Source organism: Mirounga leonina, unplaced genomic scaffold (genome assembly GCF_011800145.1).
Source record: "Mirounga leonina isolate KUSES-001 unplaced genomic scaffold, KU_Mleo_1.0 Mir_177, whole genome shotgun sequence".
Lineage (NCBI taxonomy): Eukaryota > Metazoa > Chordata > Mammalia > Carnivora > Phocidae > Mirounga > Mirounga leonina.
The window spans coordinates 1,778,717-1,800,223 of record NW_023270459.1 but is presented as its reverse complement, the minus strand read 5'-3'; the positions used below and the strand labels follow the sequence as shown (position 1 = coordinate 1,800,223).

At 55.7% G+C, this 21,507-nt stretch overlaps 1 protein-coding gene across 1 annotated transcript in view; it reads left to right on the top strand.

The window, feature by feature from the left end:
* RYR1 (ryanodine receptor 1) overlaps positions 1-21,507 on the top strand; it is a 109,241-nt gene that overhangs the window by 54,763 nt on the left and 32,971 nt on the right. The window contains exons 59-84 of the mRNA XM_035023574.1: positions 140-207; positions 304-425; positions 895-944; positions 1,350-1,410; positions 1,510-1,748; positions 4,001-4,082; positions 4,677-4,807; positions 5,039-5,371; positions 6,279-6,519; positions 8,435-8,522; positions 8,602-8,694; positions 9,430-9,444; positions 10,643-10,813; positions 12,345-12,404; positions 12,832-12,969; positions 13,453-13,565; positions 13,746-13,842; positions 14,098-14,204; positions 15,399-15,450; positions 15,579-15,647; positions 16,709-16,808; positions 17,088-17,167; positions 17,260-17,336; positions 17,877-17,950; positions 18,580-18,597; positions 19,690-19,770. Of these exons, the coding sequence (XP_034879465.1) occupies positions 140-207; positions 304-425; positions 895-944; positions 1,350-1,410; positions 1,510-1,748; positions 4,001-4,082; positions 4,677-4,807; positions 5,039-5,371; positions 6,279-6,519; positions 8,435-8,522; positions 8,602-8,694; positions 9,430-9,444; positions 10,643-10,813; positions 12,345-12,404; positions 12,832-12,969; positions 13,453-13,565; positions 13,746-13,842; positions 14,098-14,204; positions 15,399-15,450; positions 15,579-15,647; positions 16,709-16,808; positions 17,088-17,167; positions 17,260-17,336; positions 17,877-17,950; positions 18,580-18,597; positions 19,690-19,770 (2,760 nt within the window). The remainder of the gene's footprint in view (positions 1-139; positions 208-303; positions 426-894; positions 945-1,349; positions 1,411-1,509; positions 1,749-4,000; positions 4,083-4,676; positions 4,808-5,038; positions 5,372-6,278; positions 6,520-8,434; positions 8,523-8,601; positions 8,695-9,429; positions 9,445-10,642; positions 10,814-12,344; positions 12,405-12,831; positions 12,970-13,452; positions 13,566-13,745; positions 13,843-14,097; positions 14,205-15,398; positions 15,451-15,578; positions 15,648-16,708; positions 16,809-17,087; positions 17,168-17,259; positions 17,337-17,876; positions 17,951-18,579; positions 18,598-19,689; positions 19,771-21,507) is intronic.

Below are 21,507 nucleotides of genomic sequence, written 5' to 3'. Positions count from 1 at the left end.
GCCAGCAGAGGTGACTTTATACCAAGAATTAATCTCTCATCTTTTCCTACCTTTGCCCCAGAGTTCGCCCCCCCATTAGAACACCCTGAAATCCCCAGCCTTGAACCCACCATGACTCCTGTTTTCCCTCCCCCACCAGAGGCTGTGGTCAGCAGTGGACGAGTAGAAAAGTCCCCACACGAACAGGAGATTAAGTTCTTTGCCAAGGTGAGAGGTGGGCTCAGAAGCTGGAGGGGACTGGGGACTGGGTGGGCTCCCCTACCCTTCACCCAGTCCCCCTCATTTCTTTCCCCCCCCGCCCAGATCCTGCTCCCTTTGATCAACCAGTACTTTACCAACCACTGCCTCTATTTCCTGTCCACACCAGCCAAAGTGCTGGGCAGTGGCGGCCATGCCTCCAACAAGGAGAAGGAAATGATCACCAGGTGGGCTACCCTGTGACCTCCGACCCAGCCCCTTGACTCACAGGGTTGTAATCCTGGACCCTTTCTGCCCAATCTTGGATCTTGGGGGCTCTGTGCTGGGTGTTGGGCACTAACCACTCTACCTGCAGAGGGAACTGAAGGGTGAGGGTGACCAGCTGTCCTGTTGTGCCCAGGCCCGACGGGTTTCCCAGGACATGGGACTTTCAGGCAAATGGGGTGAATTGGCCACCCAGTCAGAAAGGCAGACCAGCCTCCCCAGTCCCCCGCACCCATGTTTCTGCCCGTGACTCTCAAGCTTGCTCATCTCCCTGCGCCCTCCCCGCCCTTCCTCTCCTCTTCGTTTTCTTCCCCATCATCCTACATTCTCCTGTTCCTCTGTCCCTGTCCCTCTAATTGCATCACTGCTGTCCTGTCCCTCGATATCCTCAGTACCTGTTTTCCCTGTCCTTCTGTCCCCTTCTTTCTTCAGCCTCTTCTGCAAGCTTGCCGCTCTTGTCCGTCACCGAGTTTCTCTCTTTGGTAAGTAGCTCTGCTCCCCCAGCTCTTCTCCCAATCTTCCCTCTCTCCCTGCAATCGCCAGCCCCATCCTGAAGAAAGAGTTCCTGGTTCAGGCCTTGATCTGAGCAGTCTTCACTGTGTCCTTCCTCTGCACCTGGGCACGGACGAGGTCATCCTGGGGACAGGGCTGTGACTGGGACAACACTGGGCCCTGCCCTCATGGAGCCCCCAGGCCAGTAGGGACACAGACTCATCCCCAGACCGTGATGGCCGGAGGGGTCCGGGCTGGGATGGTGGAGGCACAGGCAGAGTGGGTTTGGGGAAGGACAGGGGTCCAGGTGGAGGGGGGCTGGGGCTGAGGTGGAGGTAGAGGAAGGCACTGCCCTCTTAGCCCTTCCTTCACCCTGGCCCGTTTTCCTTTCCCAGGGACAGATGCTCCAGCTGTGGTCAACTGTCTTCACATCCTGGCCCGCTCCCTGGATGCCAGGTATGGGGCATGGTGCCCACTCCCGCCCCTGTTCTCCTCAGCTGTCTGAAATCTAGAATCTCCGATTCTAGAACTGGCGCACCCTGGCTTCCCTCCTAGGACGGTGATGAAGTCAGGCCCTGAGATTGTGAAGGCTGGCCTCCGCTCCTTCTTCGAGAGTGCGTCAGAGGACATCGAGAAGATGGTGGAGAACCTGCGCCTAGGCAAGGTGTCCCAGGCACGCACGCAGGTGAAGGGCGTGGGTCAGAACCTCACCTACACCACCGTGGCCCTGCTGCCTGTCCTCACCACGCTCTTCCAGCACATCGCTCAGCACCAGTTCGGAGACGACGTCATCCGTAAGGGCCCCTGGCCCCGAGGGTGGGGGTGGGGGGCTGAGTAGGCCAACACCAGACATCCCCATGCACCTGACAGAGCCCCCAGGTGTTTGTGTGAGTGGATTCATTGCTCTGAGCCAAGGGTGCATTCAGTGAATTGGTAGCCAACAGAATGAGTTAGTGAGGGTATGAGTTCAGCCGCTCTAACAAAAAGACCCTAAATCACCGTAGCTTAAACAGGAAGGAAGGGTATTTCTTTCTCATGTAACAGTCTAGTTGTAAGTGGCTCCTCACGTCAGAAGCCCAGGTGTCCTCCATCTTGGTACTCTGCCATCTTGGAAATACCGCCTCTACCCTGTGGTCCAGGATGGCACAACGTACATCCTCACTCTAGCCTGTAGGAGAAGAGAAGACCCAAAGAAGAGGGCATTGCAGTTCTTTTTTTTTTTTTTAAAGATTTTATTTATTTATTTGAGAGAGAGAATGAGATAGAGAGAGCATGAGAGGGGGGAGGGTCAGAGGGAGAAGCAGACTCCCCGCCGAGCAGGGAGCCCGATGCGGGACTCGATCCCGGGACTCCAGGATCATGACCTGAGCCGAAGGCAGTCGCTTAACCAACTGAGCCACCCAGGCGCCCACATTGCAGTTCTTTTAAAGGAACAACCTAGAAGCGGTCTGCATCACTCCTGCTGACATCCATCTGGTTGGTCAGGATTTAGCATGTGGCCGCATGTCACCGCAAGGGAGGCTGGGGAAGTGGCCTTTATTCTGGGAGGTCGTGTGTCCAGCTAACTATTGTAGGGCTATTACTAGGAAGAAGAAAAGAGCAGAAAAAGGTTAAGAGCAGATATCGGGAGTCCATTAGCAATATGTGCTGTGTTGATGCTACCTGTATGGTGTGTGACCCAGCCTGGGGTCTTGGGACATAATAGGGAGCAACGTGCCTTTGTTAATGAGACCCGGGCAAGATGCTACACTCAGTGGGGTGTCAGGTACTCAAAAGAAAGAGCCTTACCAGATGCGGCCTGGACTATGGTGGAGCAATGCAGGGAAGGACAGGAGGAGCTGATGGGACAGACGCCCAGAAGGCCGAGGGGATGGGCTTGGCAGGGAGGCAGCCAGAGTGAGGCCCAAGGCCCTGGCCCAGGACCAACGGACGGTGGGCCTTCCAGGAGACAGGGGTTGGAAGAAATAACCAGTTTGGGGTAGATGCTGAGGTCAGTTTGGGACTTGGTGGTTGCGAGGGGCCCAGGGAGGTGTCCCTGTAAGGGATCCTGTAAGGTGTCCAGGATGGGCTGGAGGGCCGATGGGCTGGGAGGACTGGCAGATAGTGGGGCCATGTCTCAGCTCACTGTTTATTTGAAATTGGAACCTCTTGATAAAAGTAACGCTTGGATGGGGTTCTTCCCCCACCCCCACATTTTATTTAGAAAAATTTAAAGTGTCCAGGAAAGTCAGAAGAAGAGGATTGTTAATAATTTGCCCATTTGCTTAGCCTTTCACTTTAGGGGTGAAAGTATTTATAAACTCTTTTGTTGAACTTTTGAATGTGAGTTCTCAGCACACACTGACACCTCATCCCTAAATACTGAGTCTGCATCTCTTAGAATCAGAACCTCTGCCATGTAATCACAATGTCATTGTCACCACGTAACCTGACTGTATTAAATTTTCCTCGTTACCCTTAAAATGTGTTTGATTAAAAAAAAAAAAATTCAGAATCCAGTCAGGTTTCTCTCGTTGCATGTGGTTATGTCCGCGTAGTCTCTTCCATCTAGAATCTGCCCCTTGCCCTCTTCTTGTCTCGTGACATTTGTGAAGTTGTTGAGGTTCCTAATCTGGCCTTCCAGCGGCGGGGGTAGGTGGGGGATGGTGGATGACCTCAAATTTTTGTCAGGATTGGATGTTTGTTTGCATTTTTCTGGAAAGAGTGTTCATCACTATCATCAAAAAGACCCATGACTCTTCTCTAAGGAAGGAACAACTAGCCTTTATTGAGTGCCTGCTGTGTGCATGTTCCAGTTGGTTTCCAAGCATTAACCCTTTTGATCCTCACAACCACCCCACGAGGAAGATACTGTAATTATCCCCATTTACAGATAAGGAAACTGAGTCCAAAGAGAGTTGGTACTTGCTCAAGTCACAAAACTGGTAAATGGCAGGCTGGCTCTACAGCCCTGCTCTTACCCAGTATTTGGAGATGAGGGAGGAGGGCAGGGGAGCACTGGTACGGTGGGTGCATCCCCAACCCTCGCCCTCCCTCTCTCCCTCAGTGGATGATGTCCAGGTCTCTTGCTACCGAACGCTGTGCAGTATCTACTCTCTGGGAACCACCAAGAACACTTACGTGGAAAAGTAAGGAGATAGAGCCGTAGTTGGGGGCTGGTGTGGGGACTGTGCGGGGGGCGGGGGGCGGGCTCAGGGAAAGGAGGGAGCAGGAGAAGATGGGGGTGAGTGAAGAGCAGGAGAGATTGTTCAAAGGCTTCAACAACGGACGTGTTTGGGGGCAGCTGCAGTTCACGAGGGCGGCCACGTGAGGGCGCTCGGGGGAAGGCCAGTGAAGGAAGTGGCCGCCTGGGGCTCAGGGGTCACATCGGCCCCAGGCACGGGCTGCCCAGGATGGCCGGTGCTCCCCACGGGGGAACGAGCTTGCTCTGGCAGGGGGCCCACAGAAACGGGGGTGGTACACGGGAGCCACAGCAAGCTGGGGGCACCGGGGAGCGGCCCCCCCCGGGGGTGGCCATGTGGGTGGGCTCTCCTGAGCTGGGATCACCTGTTGGAGCAAGAGGGCACTTAAGAAACCCAGGGACAAGGCTACACCGGTGCCCTCGGTGGATGACAGCTCTGCTCGGGAGAGATCTGGGGAGAGGCACTGCTGCAGGGACAGAGGCTGGGACCCTGGAGCAGGCGGGTGGGGGGGTGTGGGAGCTAAGTAGCCCCCTCTTCCAGGCTGCGGCCGGCCCTCGGGGAGTGCCTGGCCCGCCTGGCGGCCGCCATGCCAGTGGCATTCCTGGAGCCTCAGCTGAATGAGTATAACGCCTGCTCGGTGTACACGACCAAGTCTCCCCGGGAGCGGGCCAGTAAGTGGTGTGGCTCTGGGGCAGCTGTCCGGCCTTACGTTCTCCCTGGCACAGGGCCTGGGGGCAGGGGGAGCCCGCTTTGGGGGCAGTGTGGTCCGATCTGGACTCTGAGGGCTGAGGATTCCCCAGGTTGGGGGCACTCTGGGCTTGTGGGGGGCCTGGGTTGGTGGGGTGGATGCTGAGGTCTGGGGGTGATGGGTTGGAGTACCCTGACTCCTCCCCGCACCCCAGTCCTGGGGCTCCCCAACAGCGTGGAGGAGATGTGTCCTGACATCCCGGTGCTGGAGCGGCTCATGGCAGATATCGGGGGGCTGGCCGAGTCGGGGGCCCGCTATACGGAGATGCCACACGTCATCGAGATCACGCTGCCCATGCTATGCAGCTACCTGCCCCGCTGGTGGGAGCGCGGGCCCGAGGCACCCCCACCTGCCCTGCCCGCTGGGGGCCCCCCACCCTGCACGGCGGTCACCTCCGACCACCTCAACTCCTTGCTGGGGAATATCCTGCGAATCATCGTCAACAACCTGGGCATTGACGAGGCGTCGTGGATGAAGCGGCTCGCAGGTGCGTCTGGGGGGCCGGCACCGGGCCTCTGAGGGCTGGGGCCAGTGTCCTGGAACTCGAGCCCTTTGATCTGATGGTCTGAGAGGGAGATCCCGGGGCCCATGGTTTCCTGGGAGTTGGGAGGAGTTGGAGTCTAGTTTTGCTCAGGGTCAGAAGGCCAGGGGTCATCGCAAGGGGTCAGAATCTTAGGCTCATAGGCTCTGGGGTTAGACGGATGGGTCCTGGGAGTCTTCCAGGCTGGATTCTGAATTTCTGGAATGTTGGAGAGGATGAGGAGCTGGGTCAGAGGCATGGGTTCCTTATACAAAGGGTCAGAGAACCAGGTCAAGCATCAGGGTCTCTGATATGGATGGGGTTGTAGGTCAGAGGTCAAGAAATGAGTCTTTAAAGGGCTGGGATCCCTGGCTCAGAAGTTCCGTTTCAGGAATTGGGTCAAGCTAGAGACTGGGGGCAGAAGTCAGAGACTGGAGTAAGACACCGGGGGTCACAGAAATCATGTAGTGACATAGGGGTCTGGGTCTGGGCTAGGTCAGAGGTTAAAGACTGGGGTGAGAGGTCATGGGCTAGGGTAAGGTATCAGGTTATGATTCAGTTGTTGGGGTCAGAGGTCAGGGGCTTCTGTCGGGTTGGGGGTCACAGGTCCAGGTCAAGGGATATGGTTGGGACCAAGTATCAGGGGCTGTGTCAGAGGTCAGGGCCTGAGGTCAGGAATGTGATCAGAGGTAGAAGCTGAGGTCAGAAGGCAGGGTCAGGCTGGGGTCCACAAGAGCTGCTGGGTCAGAGGTACAGGTCGGGAATCACGGGCTGGGAGCAGAGGTCAGGAGTGAGATCAAAGGTCATAGGTCAGGTGCCGGAGTTAGAGGCTGGCCGGCAGCAAGTCCCCCACACGCCCCTTTTGCTCCTGCAGTGTTCGCCCAGCCCATAATGAGCCGGGCCCGGCCTGAGCTCCTGCATTCACACTTCATCCCCACCATTGGGCGCCTGCGCAAGCGGGCCGGGAAGGTGGTGGCCGAGGAGGAACAGCTGCGCCTGGAGGCCAAGGCCGAAGCTGAGGAGGGCGAGGTCCTGGTTCGGGACGAGTTCTCTGTGCTCTGCCGGGACCTGTACGCCCTCTACCCGCTGCTCATCCGCTACGTGGACAACAACAGGTCAGCATGTGCCCAGCCGTCCCCATGCACAGTCAGTCTGACCTCCCGCTTCCCTGAACCCCAGCGGACCCCCCATCTTTTGAGTGACTATTAATTTTTTCTGATTCTCACCTGAGCCCACCCAGCCTTCTGACCACTCCCCACAAAATCCAGCCCGCTGGTGTCTGCTTCCCTTTTGCTCCTTTACACCTGCTGAGTCGGAGCCCCTGGGAGGCTACCGTGTCAGCCGTAAGGAGCCCTGCTTCCCACCCCGCTCCCTGCCCCAGCACTGTCTCCAGGCCTGGGTGGATGGGGCCCCATGGTCAAGTTTTCCTCCATCACTGAGAGGAAGGGGAGACAGCCCAGATCCGGCCAGCCTGGTTTCTCTCAGAAACAGGTCCTTAATAAAAGCAAGAACAGGTATCAACTGATTGCCAACATCTCCCTAAAATCAGAAGCACTATTTAAAGAATTATTACCTCCTAGGGGCAGCCTAATCTGGGGGTAGTGAATACGTTTCAACTCCAAGTTCCATCCTGGTGGAGAAGTTTTTTTTGTTTTTTTTGTTTTTTTTTTGTTTTTTTTTTGAGACAGAGAGAATGAGAGAGAGAGCACATGAGAGGGGGGAGAGTCAGAGGCAGAAGCAGGCTCCCTGCCGAGCAGGGAGCCCGATGCGGGACTCGATCCAGGGACTCCAGGATCATGACCTGAGCCGAAGGCAGTCGCTTAACCAACTGAGCCACCCAGGCGCCCCTGGTGGAGAAGATTTTAAGGTTGCATCAGGGCTTCGTAAGAAAGGGGGCTGGGATTGATTAGCTATGTCTGTCATGGGAGCAGCCATGGGAAGCAGTGGTGCGCATGCTGGATACATCCATGCACACCCATCGCGGTGCTCAGGGGGCGGGTATTGCTATAGGGTAGGTGCCCAGGAGGCGGAGCGCTGGGTCAAAGAGCTTGAACAAGTAAATTGTGGTGCGTTCACACAGTGGAATACTACATGGCAATGAATGAACTAATCAAAATGAACTAATCCTTGGGGCGCCCGGGTGGCTCAGTCGGTTAAGCGACTGCCTTCGGCTCAGGTCATGATCCTGGAGTCCCGGGATCGAGTCCTGCATCGGGCTCCCTGCTTGGCAGGGAGTCTTGCTTCTCCCTCTGACCCTCCCCCCTCTCATGCTCTCTCTCTCTCATTCTCTCTCAAATAAATAAATAAAATCTTTAAAAAAAAAAAATAGTTGTGGGCGCCTGGGTGGCTCAGTCGGTTGGGCGACTGCCTTCGGCTCAGGTCATGATCCCAGGGTCCCGGGATCGAGCCCTGCATCGGGCTCCCTGCTCGGCGGGGAGCCTGCTCCTCCCTCTCATGCTCTCTGTCTCTCATTCTCTCTCTCGCAAATAAATAAAAAATCTTAAAAAAAAAAAAAAAGAAAGAAAATGAGCTAATCCTTGCAACACACAATGTGGATGGATCTCAACAAACATCACGTTGAAAGAAGCCAGGAAAATTCAAAACGGAGTACATATTCTATCACCTATTTCTGTAACATTCGAGAACAGACAAAAATAATTCATGTTCAGGAGGAGGGTCACCTAAGGGGAGGGAAAGAAGAGTGGCTGGGAGGGGCACGAAGATACTTCTGGGTTCTGGAAATGTTCTATTTCACTACTTGGGTGGTGGTTATGCAAGCGTGTTTGCTTTGTGCTAGTTCATCAAGTTGACGCTTTATGTTACCCTTCCATAAAAAGGGTAGAGATAGAAAGAAGAATGCATTCTTTAAAGGAATGGTTAAGATTTTCAAATCATCCAAATGGCCAGATTACCCTAGAAAACTCCACCCCTCCCATCGGATGGTCCCCTCCCCTTGAGAGCTCTCTGTGAGTCATCCTCTCCTGGGGGTCCCGCCCCCATCCCTCACTGGCCCCCTTCCTGCCCACCCAGGGCGCACTGGCTGACGGAGCCCAATCCCAGCGCCGAGGAGCTGTTCAGGATGGTGGGCGAGATCTTCATCTACTGGTCCAAGTCCCACGTGAGTTCCCGCCCACTCTGCCCCTCCTTGCCAGGACCCTCGCCACCGCCACTGATCCGGACACTGCCTCCCCCACCAGCACTTTAAGCGTGAGGAGCAGAACTTTGTGGTCCAGAATGAGATCAACAACATGTCATTTCTGACTGCTGACAACAAGAGCAAAATGGCCAAGGTGAGTGCTTTGCTCTGAGAGGACTTAGCAGGGAGGGTGGGAGCACCCTCCAGGCCTTCCTGCCTGACCCCTTCACCCAGCCAGCCTGCCCTGTCCTGGTCACATTCCCTACAGCTGTCACCACATCCTGCCTCCCCATCTCTCTTTTCCCTTATCCCCATCTCCCTCCTCCTCTTTTTCCTTCCCCCCATTTCCCTCTTCTTCCTCCAACTCCTTCTTCCTCCTCCCCATATGCCTTCTCCTCCCTCCCCATCACCCTTCTCCCATCTCCCTCCTCCTTCCTCCCCATGTCCCTCCTTCCCATCACCCTCCTCCTATGTCTCTCCTCCTTCCTCCCCATCTCCTTCCTCTCCCCCATCTCTCCTCTCTCCTCCCCATCTCCTTCCTCCCCATCTCCCTCCTCCCCACTCTCTCCTCCTCATTTCCCTCTTCTCCCACCTTTCCCCTCTCCCTCTCCCTCCACCCTGATGTCCTCCTCTCCCATGTCTTTCCTCATATCCCCATTATCCCATATCCTCCTGCTCCTCTCCCCTTATACTTCTCAGAACTGCTCTCTTCAGGGTCCTAAAGAACAAGCCCACCCGCCCTAAGTCAGGGTCTGGAAATGCCCAGCTAGGGGATGCGTGTTGGGCTGGGTCAGGGGAGCTGGGGTAGGGCGCACTTGGAGTTGGGCCTGGGGTTCTCTGAGGGACCAGGGTAACCCTTCTTGTCTCTGTCTGCAACCTGATGAAGCAGGCGGGAGATGTACAGGTCAGCCCCATGTCTGGGACCTTCCGCATGGCTCTTGGCTTAATACCCTTTTCTCCCCCCAGCTTCTGCATCCCCTCCAGAAAACCCCTGCCCCCGTTCCCCACCCCTCATCCTTGGCTCCCAGCCCCCAGCCTTTTTCTCTCCCTCCATCCCCGCCCCCATCCATTCCCTTTCCAACGCTCAGCTTTTGGCAATTTAACTTTTTTAAAAAAAACTTTTGTTAAAAAAAAAAAAAAAAAAACACACCTCTGAGCTTTTCTCAAAGCATTATGGTCTGAGGTCATGGGGAATGGGAATGGGGTGGCCAGGCATGTGCATGGAAGGGTTTAAGGCTTGGTTTCTGGAACCAGATAGACTTGGATTCGGATCCTGACTCTTGGCAGTTGGTTGTGCGGCCTTAGTCAAGTGTCTTATTTTTTGAGCCTTGACCGGCATCTGCCCAGTGGCCCCAGGGCTCTGGGAGGACCCAGTGGGATGCTGCATGTGTGGCCTCAGCAGTCTTGGCACATACGTGCGCCACGATCCATACTGCGAGCTGGGGTAGATGTGGCCAGAAGCTTGTCACTGGGGCTTCTCTTTGGCATGACTGGGGTGGTCTTGGCCCCGGGTTTGCACCCAAGGCTCCAGAACATGGCTGTGGGACTCCGTGCCCCGTGTTTGTGCTTCCAGATCGTTCTGGATCTCTCTTCCATCTTCTGCCTTTCCGTCTCCTTGTCTGTCTCCTTCTCTCAGTGTCTCTCTATTTCTTCCAACTTCTTTTGTCTCCTGAGACTCTTTATGGTTCTGCATCTTTCTTTCATTCTTGGGAACTCACTCTTGGGATATAAAGTGTCGGGTTATGCATGTTGTGGGGCGAGGAGGTGTGGTACTGAAGTCATTAGGGGATTCTGGAAGAGACTGCCAGAGGTTGAGAAAGGCCTGGAATTTGGGGAAATCTGGAAGGGTCTGGGATAGAGGTTGGGAATTTGGGCTAGATAGAGGCTTGGGTCTAGCAGGATCTAGGGTGAGGGCTGGGGGCCTGAGGTGAAAGATCAGCAAGGTCTGGGGTGGAAACTGATGCAGGCCCTGAGATGGGGGAGGGGACACCTGGCACGCAGGCCGTGGGCTGGAGGGTAGTCAGTGGCAGAGGCCGGGGCCGGGGCCAGGGTCTGAGGCCGGGCTGGGAGTTGGGCTGGTGCTGAGCCCCCTGTCCCCACAGTCAGGTGGCTCGGACCAGGAACGCACCAAGAAGAAGCGCCGAGGGGACCGGTACTCTGTGCAGACATCCCTGATTGTGGCCACACTCAAGAAGATGCTGCCCATCGGCCTGAACATGTGTGCACCCACAGACCAGGAACTCATCACGCATGCCAAGAATCGCTATGCCCTGGTGCCTGCACCGCCCCATGATGGGAACCTGCCAGCGCCCAACCCTGCACCCCACCAAGCCCCTGGGACCCTCCTGAACCCCCAGATCCCACTGAGACCCCTCTCTTAGGACCCTAATGAATCTTTCTCCAGGACCCTGAGGACTGCCGGGGTGCCCTAGGATGTCCCAAGCCTTCCCCCGGGAAGTATCCTGAGGACCCCTCTCAGGATATTTCCAGAACCCTGGGACCTAAGGACGCTAACTGGAACCCCACTGATACTCAGGAATATTATTAAGACCCCTGGGGCCCAAGGACCATATGGAGTCTTCAAGGACCCTACTGAACACCGCTCCCCCCACCCCAGGACCATGCCTAACTTATTAGGACACTGAGGGCCCCACCGAGACACCATGAGCCCCCCTGAGACTCCTCTGAGGACCTCCCAAAACTCCTTGGGACCCACTGAGTCCCCCATGATCCCACTGGCTCTCCCCTGAACTGGGTCCCCTTCTGGGTCCCCACTGAGCTCTCCAGCTCATCACCTCTTTCCCTCAGGGTCCTGGTGGCTGCACCCTCTGGACTCTGTTCACACCCAACAGAGCCCCCAAAGACTTGGGTTCCAGTGAGCACTCTGTGATCCTAAGTAGCCCCCCAGGATCCTAATGGCCCCTTCCCCAGAACCACACCCAAACCTCTGATGCATCAGGATTCCTGAGATCAGTTGATCCCACCACCCTCCCCTAACCATCTTAAGCCCTCAGACTCCAAGGAGGCCTCCCAGGATCCCACTTACTCTGTATGGGATAACAACCCCCATTCTTGTCAACCATAGGGATTGTAAGAATCTCCCCAGGACCCTGCTAAGCTCCCTGACAACCTATTAACCCCTCTGGGACCTTGAAGACCACTGACTCCCCCTGGTATCACAAATACCCCCTTTCCTGGAACTCTAAAGACTCCTTCCTTCAGGATCTCAAGCTCCTCCTAGGACCTGTTGAGTCTTGCCAAGAACCCAAAGAGCCATCCAGAGCCCCCCGACCCCTCAACTTGGTCTTTGGGTGTCCCTCTCTCCTGGGGATCTAAGGAATCCCCTCTACTCTCCCCTCCTTTGGCCTCTACAGAAATCCCATCCTTGACTTGATCTGCCTGATCCTTCATGACCTCTGCTGATCTTGCCGTTTCCCTTATAACCCCCTCACCTCCTCTGATCTTCAAAAACTCCCTGCCCAACTCCCAGCCCCACTCTGACCCTCCTGTGACCCCCCAGTCATCATCCACTGGTGGCCTTATTTGACCTTTAAGAACATTCTCTCATCACTCCCTACCTACTCACACCCCAAGGCCCCTCTAATCCTTACTGTCTCTTCAAGGTGCGTCTGTGGCCTCTAGGACTCCCTTCTGACCATTCCTGACCTTTGGACCTTTCAGTTTCTCCCAGAATCCACACCCCCCGCCCCCCCGCCGCCACCTGCTGGGGCGATGGGCCTGGAAGGGAAAGGGATGTGGGTTAAGGAGGACGCTGAGTGACCCAGCCTGGCCATGTCTCCCCAGAAAGACACAGACGAGGAGGTCCGGGAATATCTGCAAAACAACCTTCACCTTCAGGGAAAGGTACCTTCCTCAATCTGCAAGCGAAAGGGGCATGTTAAGATAATAGCAACTGTTGATAGCCAAGTACACTTACTCTGTACCAGGCATTGAAGCCTGGGTGGCTCAGTCATTGGGCGTCTGCCTTCGGCTAGGGTCGTGGTCCCGGGGTCCTGGGATCGAGCCCCGCATCGGACTCCCTGCTCTGCGGGAAGCCTGCTTCTTCTCCCTCTCCCACTCCCCCTGCTTGTGTTCCCTCTCTCACTGTGTCAAACAAACAAACAAACAAACAAACAAACAAACAAAAAATAGACCTTAACTTGTACTCACCCCGTGAGTCAGCACAGCACCGAAAGGGGGGCGGGGGCAGCCAGAGAAGTGCACCTCGCGCGCGGAGCGGCCCGGCTGGGGAGCGGCCCTCACGCCGGCCGCCTGTCCTTCCTCCCCTCAGGTCGAAGGCTCCCCTTCTTTGCGCTGGCAGATGGCCCTGTACCGGGGCCTCCCGGGCCGCGAGGAGGACGCCGACGACCCCGAGAAAATCGTGCGCAGAGTCCAGGAAGTGTCAGCGGTGCTCTACCACCTGGAGCAGGTGGCTGGGGCTGGAGGGGTCTCACCGGGGAGTGGCCGAAGCGTGGGTCTCTGGGCGGGGCAAGGGGCGGGCCTTGGATCTGGGGGCGGGGTCTGAGGAGGAACCTTGGGCCTCTGGGCGGGGCCTGGGTGAAGCCTGGAGTTTAATGCGTCGCTTAGAATGGAAAATTGGATCTGTGGCAGGACCTGGTGCTTAAATCTTGAGGCTAGGGGCGGGGCCAGGGTCAGAATTTGGGGTCTAGAGTGGGGCCTGGGCTCAAGACGCCTTGCCTCTGGGCGGGGCCGTTGGCAGGGCCCGGGAAAGAGCGTGGTCTGGAAGAAAAGCCCAAGTCCGAACCTGTTGGTGCAGCCAGCGTGTTCCTCCGGCCCCGCGAGTCAGGCCTGAATTGGGGCCTGGAAGGAGATGGGCAGTTTCGCCCCGGGCTGGGAGTGGGGATCAGGTCAGGGGCAGAATTTGGGCACGTGACCGCTTGCCGCCCCCCAGATCGAGCACCCTTACAAATCCAAGAAGGCCGTGTGGCACAAGCTCTTGTCCAAGCAGCGCCGGAGGGCGGTCGTTGCCTGTTTCCGCATGACCCCCCTGTACAACCTGCCCACGTAAGACACCCTCAGGGAAGAGGGAGGCTTGAGGGGCGGTGGGGCAAGGGTGGCTGAGGAGGCGGCGGGACGGGGTGCCACCACGATGGGGTCTGGTTGGGGAAGGTAGATGTGCGGGAGGAGAGAGGAGACGTGGGGTGACCGACGGTCTCAGGGACGCTACACACCTTTCCCCTGCAGGCACCGGGCCTGTAACATGTTCCTGGAGAGCTACAAGGCCGCATGGATCCTGACTGAAGACCACAGTTTTGAAGACCGCATGATCGACGACCTTTCAGTGAGCTGGCGCCTGCCTGGGAGCGGAGAGGGCGGGGCTGGATAGGGCTGGGGGCCTAGCTTGCTGGCTGCACACTTCCAGGGGTCGCCCTTCACACTGAGGGGTACGGGAAAGGCGGCCCCGGCTTGGGCAGAGACAAGGAAGGGGGTGCAATGTGTGGGACAGAAAAAATAATCTAGCCCAGTAGGGTTATGGTGGGGGGAGACTGGAGGGGACTCTAGAAACCCCTTTCCCAAGCCCCACCCCTCCCCCCAGAAAGCTGGGGAGCGGGAGGAGGAGGAGGAGGAGGTGGAGGAGAAGAAGCCAGACCCCCTGCATCAGCTGGTCCTGCACTTCAGCCGCACCGCCCTGACTGAAAAGAGGTGAGGACCCTTCCTATGTCCTGGAAAGGGATCTGCTTCCTCCCGGCCCCGCAGCAACCTCCCTGTTCCTCAAGACGGGCCCTCTGTGTCCTAGGGGAGCCCCCCAGCTTATCCTTCAGTATCGCTTTCCCCGGACAGGCAGGGCCACTGTGTCCCTTTTTGTTGGCTGAGCACTTCACAAGCCATCTCTTCTGAAGAGCTCACATTATAGGCAACATCAGTTGAAGCTTTGCTGGATGAAAGTGTCTTGCTCACACAAAGACGGTAAATTATGAGAAGAAAATCAGCATATTATAACAAATTTCCAATAGGATGGATTGCTTAACTTCCAGACAGGACCACATAGCGGGCAGAAGGAAGGAGAAAGACTCCCCCCTCCCCTCACCCCAAGCGAGATCAAGATCTTTTTATCCAAAAAGGGGTGCTCTCCTTGGCGGGCTTCTGCACAGATCCTATTGGCCAGAATTCTGACATCAGACCACCCGCAGCTACAGGGGAGACTGGGACTCCCAGTGTCCTGTTTCCCATCCTTCACAGAGCCAGGACTCTGGAGTTAGACTGCAGGCTTGAATCACAGCACAAGCTGTGTGACTTGGCTAAGAAGGATCTTTGCGCTTCAGCTAACTTATCTGTAAAATGAGGCTAGTAATAGATCTGCCTATCTAATCCTATTTTACAGTAATAGGATTATTGTGAGGATTAATTTGTTAAGACATATAGAAAGCACTTACAACAGGGACTGACCTAGAGTAAACACTCAATAGGTGTTGGCCGCTACTTCCGTTCTTCTCCTTCTCCTTCTTCTATTCTTCTTCTTATTGAGGAGACCCAAGTGGGTGGGTGGTCATAGTCGTCAAATGAGCCAACAGCAAGATGGCCCCAGGCGTCAAACACACTATTTCTGCAACCCCTGGTGGAAAGGGAGCACCTCTACCAACCGCTCCAGCAAAACTCCCAGAATGAATTCCAGTGGGCCCACATGAAGCACAGGACCATCTTGTCCCTATTACTGTGGCCAAGGCGATTGAACTCAGCCTCGATCACACGCCCCCTCTGGCAGTGGACGGTGGACCCCCCTGAACCACACAGCCCGGGCATGGGGAGGGGCGGCTCTCCAAAGGGAAACTGGAAGCAGTTATAGGATGGAGCTTGTCTCCACTGGGCCCTGACCATCTCCCCCTCTTACTTCCTCAGCAAACTGGACGAGGATTACCTGTACATGGCGTATGCTGATATCATGGCAAAGGTGAGGCCCTGCCCCCATCCAGGGCAGGTTCCCTTCACCCCCGCTGCAACGTCTGTCCACTGGGAGGGCTGGGGGTGAGCTAGGAGATCTCTGTTCACTGTCATCCCTAACTGATGCCCTGTCCCCAGAGCTGCCACCTGGAGGAGGGAGGGGAGAATGGTGAAGCTGAAGAGGAGGAAGTGGAGGTTTCCTTTGAGGTAGGTGGGGTCAGGAGGTCCCCAAGGAAAGGGCTAAGGGACCCTGGCTTCAGTCATTCCCTGTTCATTCAGACTGTGTTCAGAATAGTGCTCTGGGCTACTGTGCTGGGTGATGTTGGGGACCACAACCATGACTGTCAGTCTCCTGGGGAAACTATACATTAACCAGACAGCAATGGCAAAGAGTATTCACGGTAGTGATGAGGGAGGCTCAGGCAAAGTGGGCAAGGCAGGATGGGGGAGGCACAGGCAGACGGGTCAGGGCCAGAGAATCCAGAGAAGCTTAGGGGGGTGGGGGTGGGGCTCAGGGGGCTGTGGAAGCCCAAGCAAGGGGCCTGACCCAGTCTGGGGGGAAGGGTGTCACGGAGGGCTTCTCAGAGGAGGGGATGTCCAAGCAGGAGGCTAAAAGTGTGCCAGATGAAGAAAAGGAGAAAGGTGTTCCAGGTAGGGGGAACAGCATATGCAAAGGCCAGGCAGTGAGAAAGAGCTGGTAAACACGCAGTTAACCCATCCATTCATCATTAAGGCAGTCAGCAAGCATTTCCCTGAGTTTCTTAACCTTTTTTGTGCCTGGGTCCCTTTTGGCATCTGGTAAGCCTCTCTTAGAATCATGTTTTTGTTTTTTTTAAAGACTTATTTATTTTTGAGAGAGAGCACGAGTGGGGGGAGGGGCAGAGGGAGAGGGAGAAGCAGATTTCTCGCTGAGCAAGGAGCCTGACGTGGGGCTTGATCCCAGGACCCCAGGATTATGACCTGAGTCAAAGGCAGACGCTTAACCAACTGAGCCACCCAGGTGCCCCGACCTCCTAGATTTTATCTTTCGACGCTTGGAGGTCCATGGGCCCGGGTTAAGATTGCTCCACGTCTGGCCCCGCCCTGAGCACAAGAGACAAATGGTGGACTTCGGTGCCAGGGGATAGAGGGAGCTCACAATTAAAGGGATGAGCTGGGGGATGCGGCTGGAGCAGGGAGGGTAGGGGTGAGGGATGAGCCTGTGAGGGGAAAAGGCTGGGCTGCTGAGCGCGGACTCACTGGGCCCCACGGGCCTGGCTCTGCTGCAGGAGAAAGAGATGGAAAAGCAGAGGCTGCTGTACCAGCAGGCGCGGCTGCACAACCGGGGAGCAGCGGAGATGGTGCTCCAGATGATCAGTGCCTGCAAAGGTGCCTTCCCGCAGGCACTCCTCCTGAGCACACGCATCCCGTCCCCACTCCCCCCGGCCCACCATTTCCTGGGGACCCTGTGGCACACTCTCCCATCCTGCGCGCCTGTGCCTCGCACGTCAGCCCTTGCACGTCCCACTCGCCTTGCAATTTCTCGCTCTTCCTTCCTTCTGGCACGCGACGCCACCCCCTTCTCCCACCTACCCTGGGGTGGCCGTTTTCTGGTGGGTGGAGAACACGGCTCCCAAACTAGCGCGCCATCTTTTGCCATCTCTCCAGGAGAGACGGGCGCCATGGTGTCCTCCACCCTGAAGCTGGGCATCTCCATCCTAAATGGAGGCAATGCTGATGTGCAGCAGGTAACAGGAGAAAGGACTTGGAGGAGGGCTAAGAGGGGTGGGGGGCTCCCGTGTGACTCCCACTTTCCTGGCCCCTCCCGCCCCCTCTGTAGAAAATGCTGGATTATCTGAAGGACAAGAAGGAAGTGGGCTTCTTCCAGAGTATCCAGGCGCTGATGCAAACGTGCAGGTAGGGTCTAGCGGGCATCTCGCAGTTAAGCCCACTTGCTGTGGCCCGGGCCCCGCCCCTGGTACTACCTCCAGGGGAAGAGACCCACTCAATGGAGCTCAAATGCCGGGGAGGTGATTATAACAATAAGAGGATTTACGAATGGACAGCTGGAACCAGAAGGTTGTAGCGAATTCAAGGGGCACTCAGGCAGCAGGGAATTGGGGCTCTCTCTGATGACCCCCATTCGTGTGACTACTACTGTCCACCTTTGTTCTCTTCTGTCAGCTGACTTTCCCTCCCCCTCTGAAGCTTTTGCTAACTGAGGGTTTCTGTTTCCTCCTGATTCCAGCTTGTGCACCTGTCATCCCAGCCCCGCCTCGCTTGAGAGAGGCTGCCACGTGGCTTCTCCCAATTCTGTTTCCGCTTCTTTTTGATTTCAGCTTTTGCAGGGTTTACTGTGGTTCTCTGCCCAAAATGGGGGAGCGGGGCTGCTGGGCTTTAGAAGAGCAGGGCAGAGGCCTTAGCCCATCTTCCCCATCTTTCCTTTCTTTCTCCCAGCGTCCTGGATCTCAATGCCTTCGAGAGACAGAACAAGGCAGAGGGGCTGGGCATGGTGAACGAGGATGGAACCGGTGAGGCCCTCTCTTGGGCTTCCCTCTCCTGGGACATCCTCTTCCTTCGGGATCGCCCCCTCGCCCACATTGCCCAGAGCTCCCTTCTGCCAAGACACCCCCCACCCTACGACCATCCCCAAGTTCCCCTGCCCCTGTGCGGTGGTCCCCAATCCTGCCCCCACATTCCTCCAGGGTCTCCCTCCTCAGGGTCCCCACCCCTGGCTGCCCTTCCATCCTGTGTTCTCCCCCCGCCCCAATCACCACACGGACCCGACCCTCTACATGCCCAAGTCTCCCACCCTGGTTGCTGTTCTCATTAATGTCCCTAATCCGGGTTAATTGAGTCTCCTCTTTGCCGTGTTGTGACGTGTCTAACTTTTCTGCCCTGCTCCTTGCCTCCTGCCTCTCCACCCCTCCCCTGTCCATTTCTCCTTATCTTCCCTCTTCTTTCTCTCCCTCCGCTTTTACCCCCATTTCCTACTCTGTCTCCTTATCGCTCTGATCCTCTGTGGTCGTTCCTCTCTCCGTGTTGATGTCTTCGTCCCTGACTGTGTCACTGTTTTTCCGTGTCTATCTCTGTCTCCTTTCTGTCTCTCTTTTTCCCTCTTTTCTCCTGCTTCCTCCTCCCATCCTGTTGGCTGCCCCAGTCATCAACCGCCAGAACGGTAATTCCCCCAGCCCGTTCCCCTTGCTGTGCTACCGCACGCCTCCCTTCTAACCCCCAACCGCCCCCTCCACCTGGGGGCTGAGGATCTGGGCCATCCAGGGAGGGAGGAACCCTTCAGTGACGCGCCATGCCCGCAGGAAGTCTTGAGCCGGAGACCAAGACTTGGGTCCCAGATTAGCCACTAACAACAACCGGAGACTGTGAACACGTCTCTGACCTTCTGTAAGCCTGTTTCCCCCCGTGTAAACCAGAAGCTAGAGAAGATGGCAAAGATCCCTTTCCAGCTCGTTCTCAGACTTCCAGACCCAGATTCGCAGTCCCGGGGTGGGGTAATCCCCACTCCCACCTACCCTGCTCTGCGCGCCCGCGACCCTAGATTGGTCAAGTGTGCGGTTCCCACCCGCCAACCGGATTGGTTGCCCCGGCATCCACTCTGATTGGTGTGCGTGCCTCCTGCGCCTGCTCTGGTTGGCCCATTCCTGCCTCGCCTCCCCCCTCTCTCTCCGCCCTCCCCGGGCCCGCGGTGATTGGCTTCTTTCAGATGCCCATCCGGATTGGCCCATGTTTACACGCCTCCCCCCTGCATCTCCTGGATTGGCTGCTTTCAAGGCATCTGAGCCAATTGGCTGGCTTTCCATCCCACTCCCTGCCCGATCCCCTCCTGCTCCGAGCCTTTGCGTGAAAGTGACTTCAATCCCCATAATCCATTAACCCTGCCCACCCGAGGCCCTGGATGGGGGCCAAGGGAGATACCAGCTGCCTGAACCTCTGTCGGGTTGGCAGGCATTCCTGGACATCATACAAGTGGTGACGTCAGAGGGACAGTGATGTTTAGAAAGACGCTTGAGGCCCCAGCTTCATGACTCAGGGCCCCTGGGGTTTTCATCTGCTGATGACTTTGAAGCCGGGTCTCCCTGGTGTCATGGATGCCCCTGGCCCTCACAGCCTCTTTGAAGTGGCGGTTGCCCCTCCCTGCGCACCCTTGCTTTGTGCATGCGTGTGCAGTGTGCAAGGTCCGTGTGCATGCGTGTGCTCTGTCCTGACGCGTCTGACCCCTTCTGGGCCCTGTCCCCCTCTTCCCCCCCCCCAGAAGAGAAGGTCATGGCAGATGATGAATTCACCCAAGACCTGTTCCGATTCCTACAATTGCTCTGTGAGGGGCACAACAATGGTGAGGAGAAGGGGCGGGTGGAAGGGTGGGTGGGAAGGAGGCCAAGGTTTGGGATCAGTCTGCAAGGGTTGCCTGAGTTCATCTCACGGCCCCTCACCCCTTATTGGCGGTGGCCTCACCACCCATCCTTGACCCGATTGTACTTCCTCGTTCCTTTTCAGCCATTATCAAGCCCTGTCCACCCACCTTCCTAAATCCCCCTCGAAGTTCTGCAATCTAGCCACTTCGCTTTACTTGCACCTCCTCTGGCCAGTCCAAATTCCCCAAAACCAGTTTGCCCCCAAATCAGTGAGAGCACGGGATGAACACTTAGCCACATGCCATTTTTTCCCACAGGCATTTTGCAGCAGCTGGCCAAAGTTACCTAAATGTGGAAGGTTTCCATACTTTGGTTCGCCCGGGCGGGGGGCGGGGGGGGGGGGAATCGCATGGCGTTTTCAAATGAATTTATTAGAATCACTTCTTAATTTTGCTTATAAACTAGTTTGCCAGGAGGAAGGCCTTACAGATTCTTTCCCAACTTAAACAAGAGTTTCCCCAACTTTCATTCTGGTGCAGGCAGTTGGAGCAGATCAAGGATGACACAGCAAGCTAAGGAAACACGTCACTAATGAGAACATATAACCCCATGTGGCTCACAACATTAAAGGGACAGTCAGAATTCTGTACGACAAACATTCTACCCAAGGCCGTTTCCTATAATAAATATGCACGATCTCAAGGTTGTGGTTATAACACATAGCAGGTGATTGTGAAACCACAGACTGCCCAGAAACTAACCTTCATCACAAGAACGGGAGTCATCATAAATCTAACTTCCACAGAATCTGCACCCCATTTGGCTGGTGTTCATTATGGTGAACTCACTTGTAAATTTCTCTAATCTTCACTCCTCTGTTCAACAGTGGATAAAGCGTGATCCATTGCTTTGCATTCTCAAAAGCTCTTATGTCCACAGCTGGTTCTTCTTCAAGGTTTATGAAATACTGTTGTGCCACGGGACTAGGATTTTCTCTCTTTAATTGTAACTAAGGTGTCATCAGTCTTTGGGGTTTTAAATGAATTTTATTCCCTGGATCTCTGATTTCTTGGAAACGCGAATATTCTAATTCTAATTAACGGGTGGAATTCTTCTCTCCTACCAAATTTGCAATCCAGAGCTCGACATAAATTCGTGGGTTCATTAACCAGCCCAATCAAATAAATATTTGAAATAGCTTTCAAATCTCAGATGCTTTGCATGTCTTGAGTATTTGGTACCATTCAAAATAGACAAAAGGTTTGTCTATGCCATCACATAGTAGGCATTCAATAAAAATTTTTGGAAATAAATGGAAGACTGAATTCTCCATTTTCCCCTGCTACACTGAGGTGCTCAAGAAACATTTTGGGGGGGGGGAAATGAATGAATAAATGACTGACCCTCCACCATATCTGGCATGTAGTAGGCCCTCGATAAATGGTTACTACATAAATGAATAAATGATCCTCACCTTCCTCTGACACACAGTAGATACTCGATAAAGCCTGAATAAACTAACAATGACGATTGTATGCCTTTGGCATACAACAGGCACTCAATAAACACTGATTGCACAGGGGCACCTGGGTGGCTCAGTCGGTTAGGTGGCTGCCTCCGGCTCAGGTCGTGATCCCAAGGTCCTGGGATCGAGCCCCACGTCGGGTTCCTTGCTCCGCCCAGAGCCTGCTTCTCCCTCTCCCTCTGCCTGTGTGCCA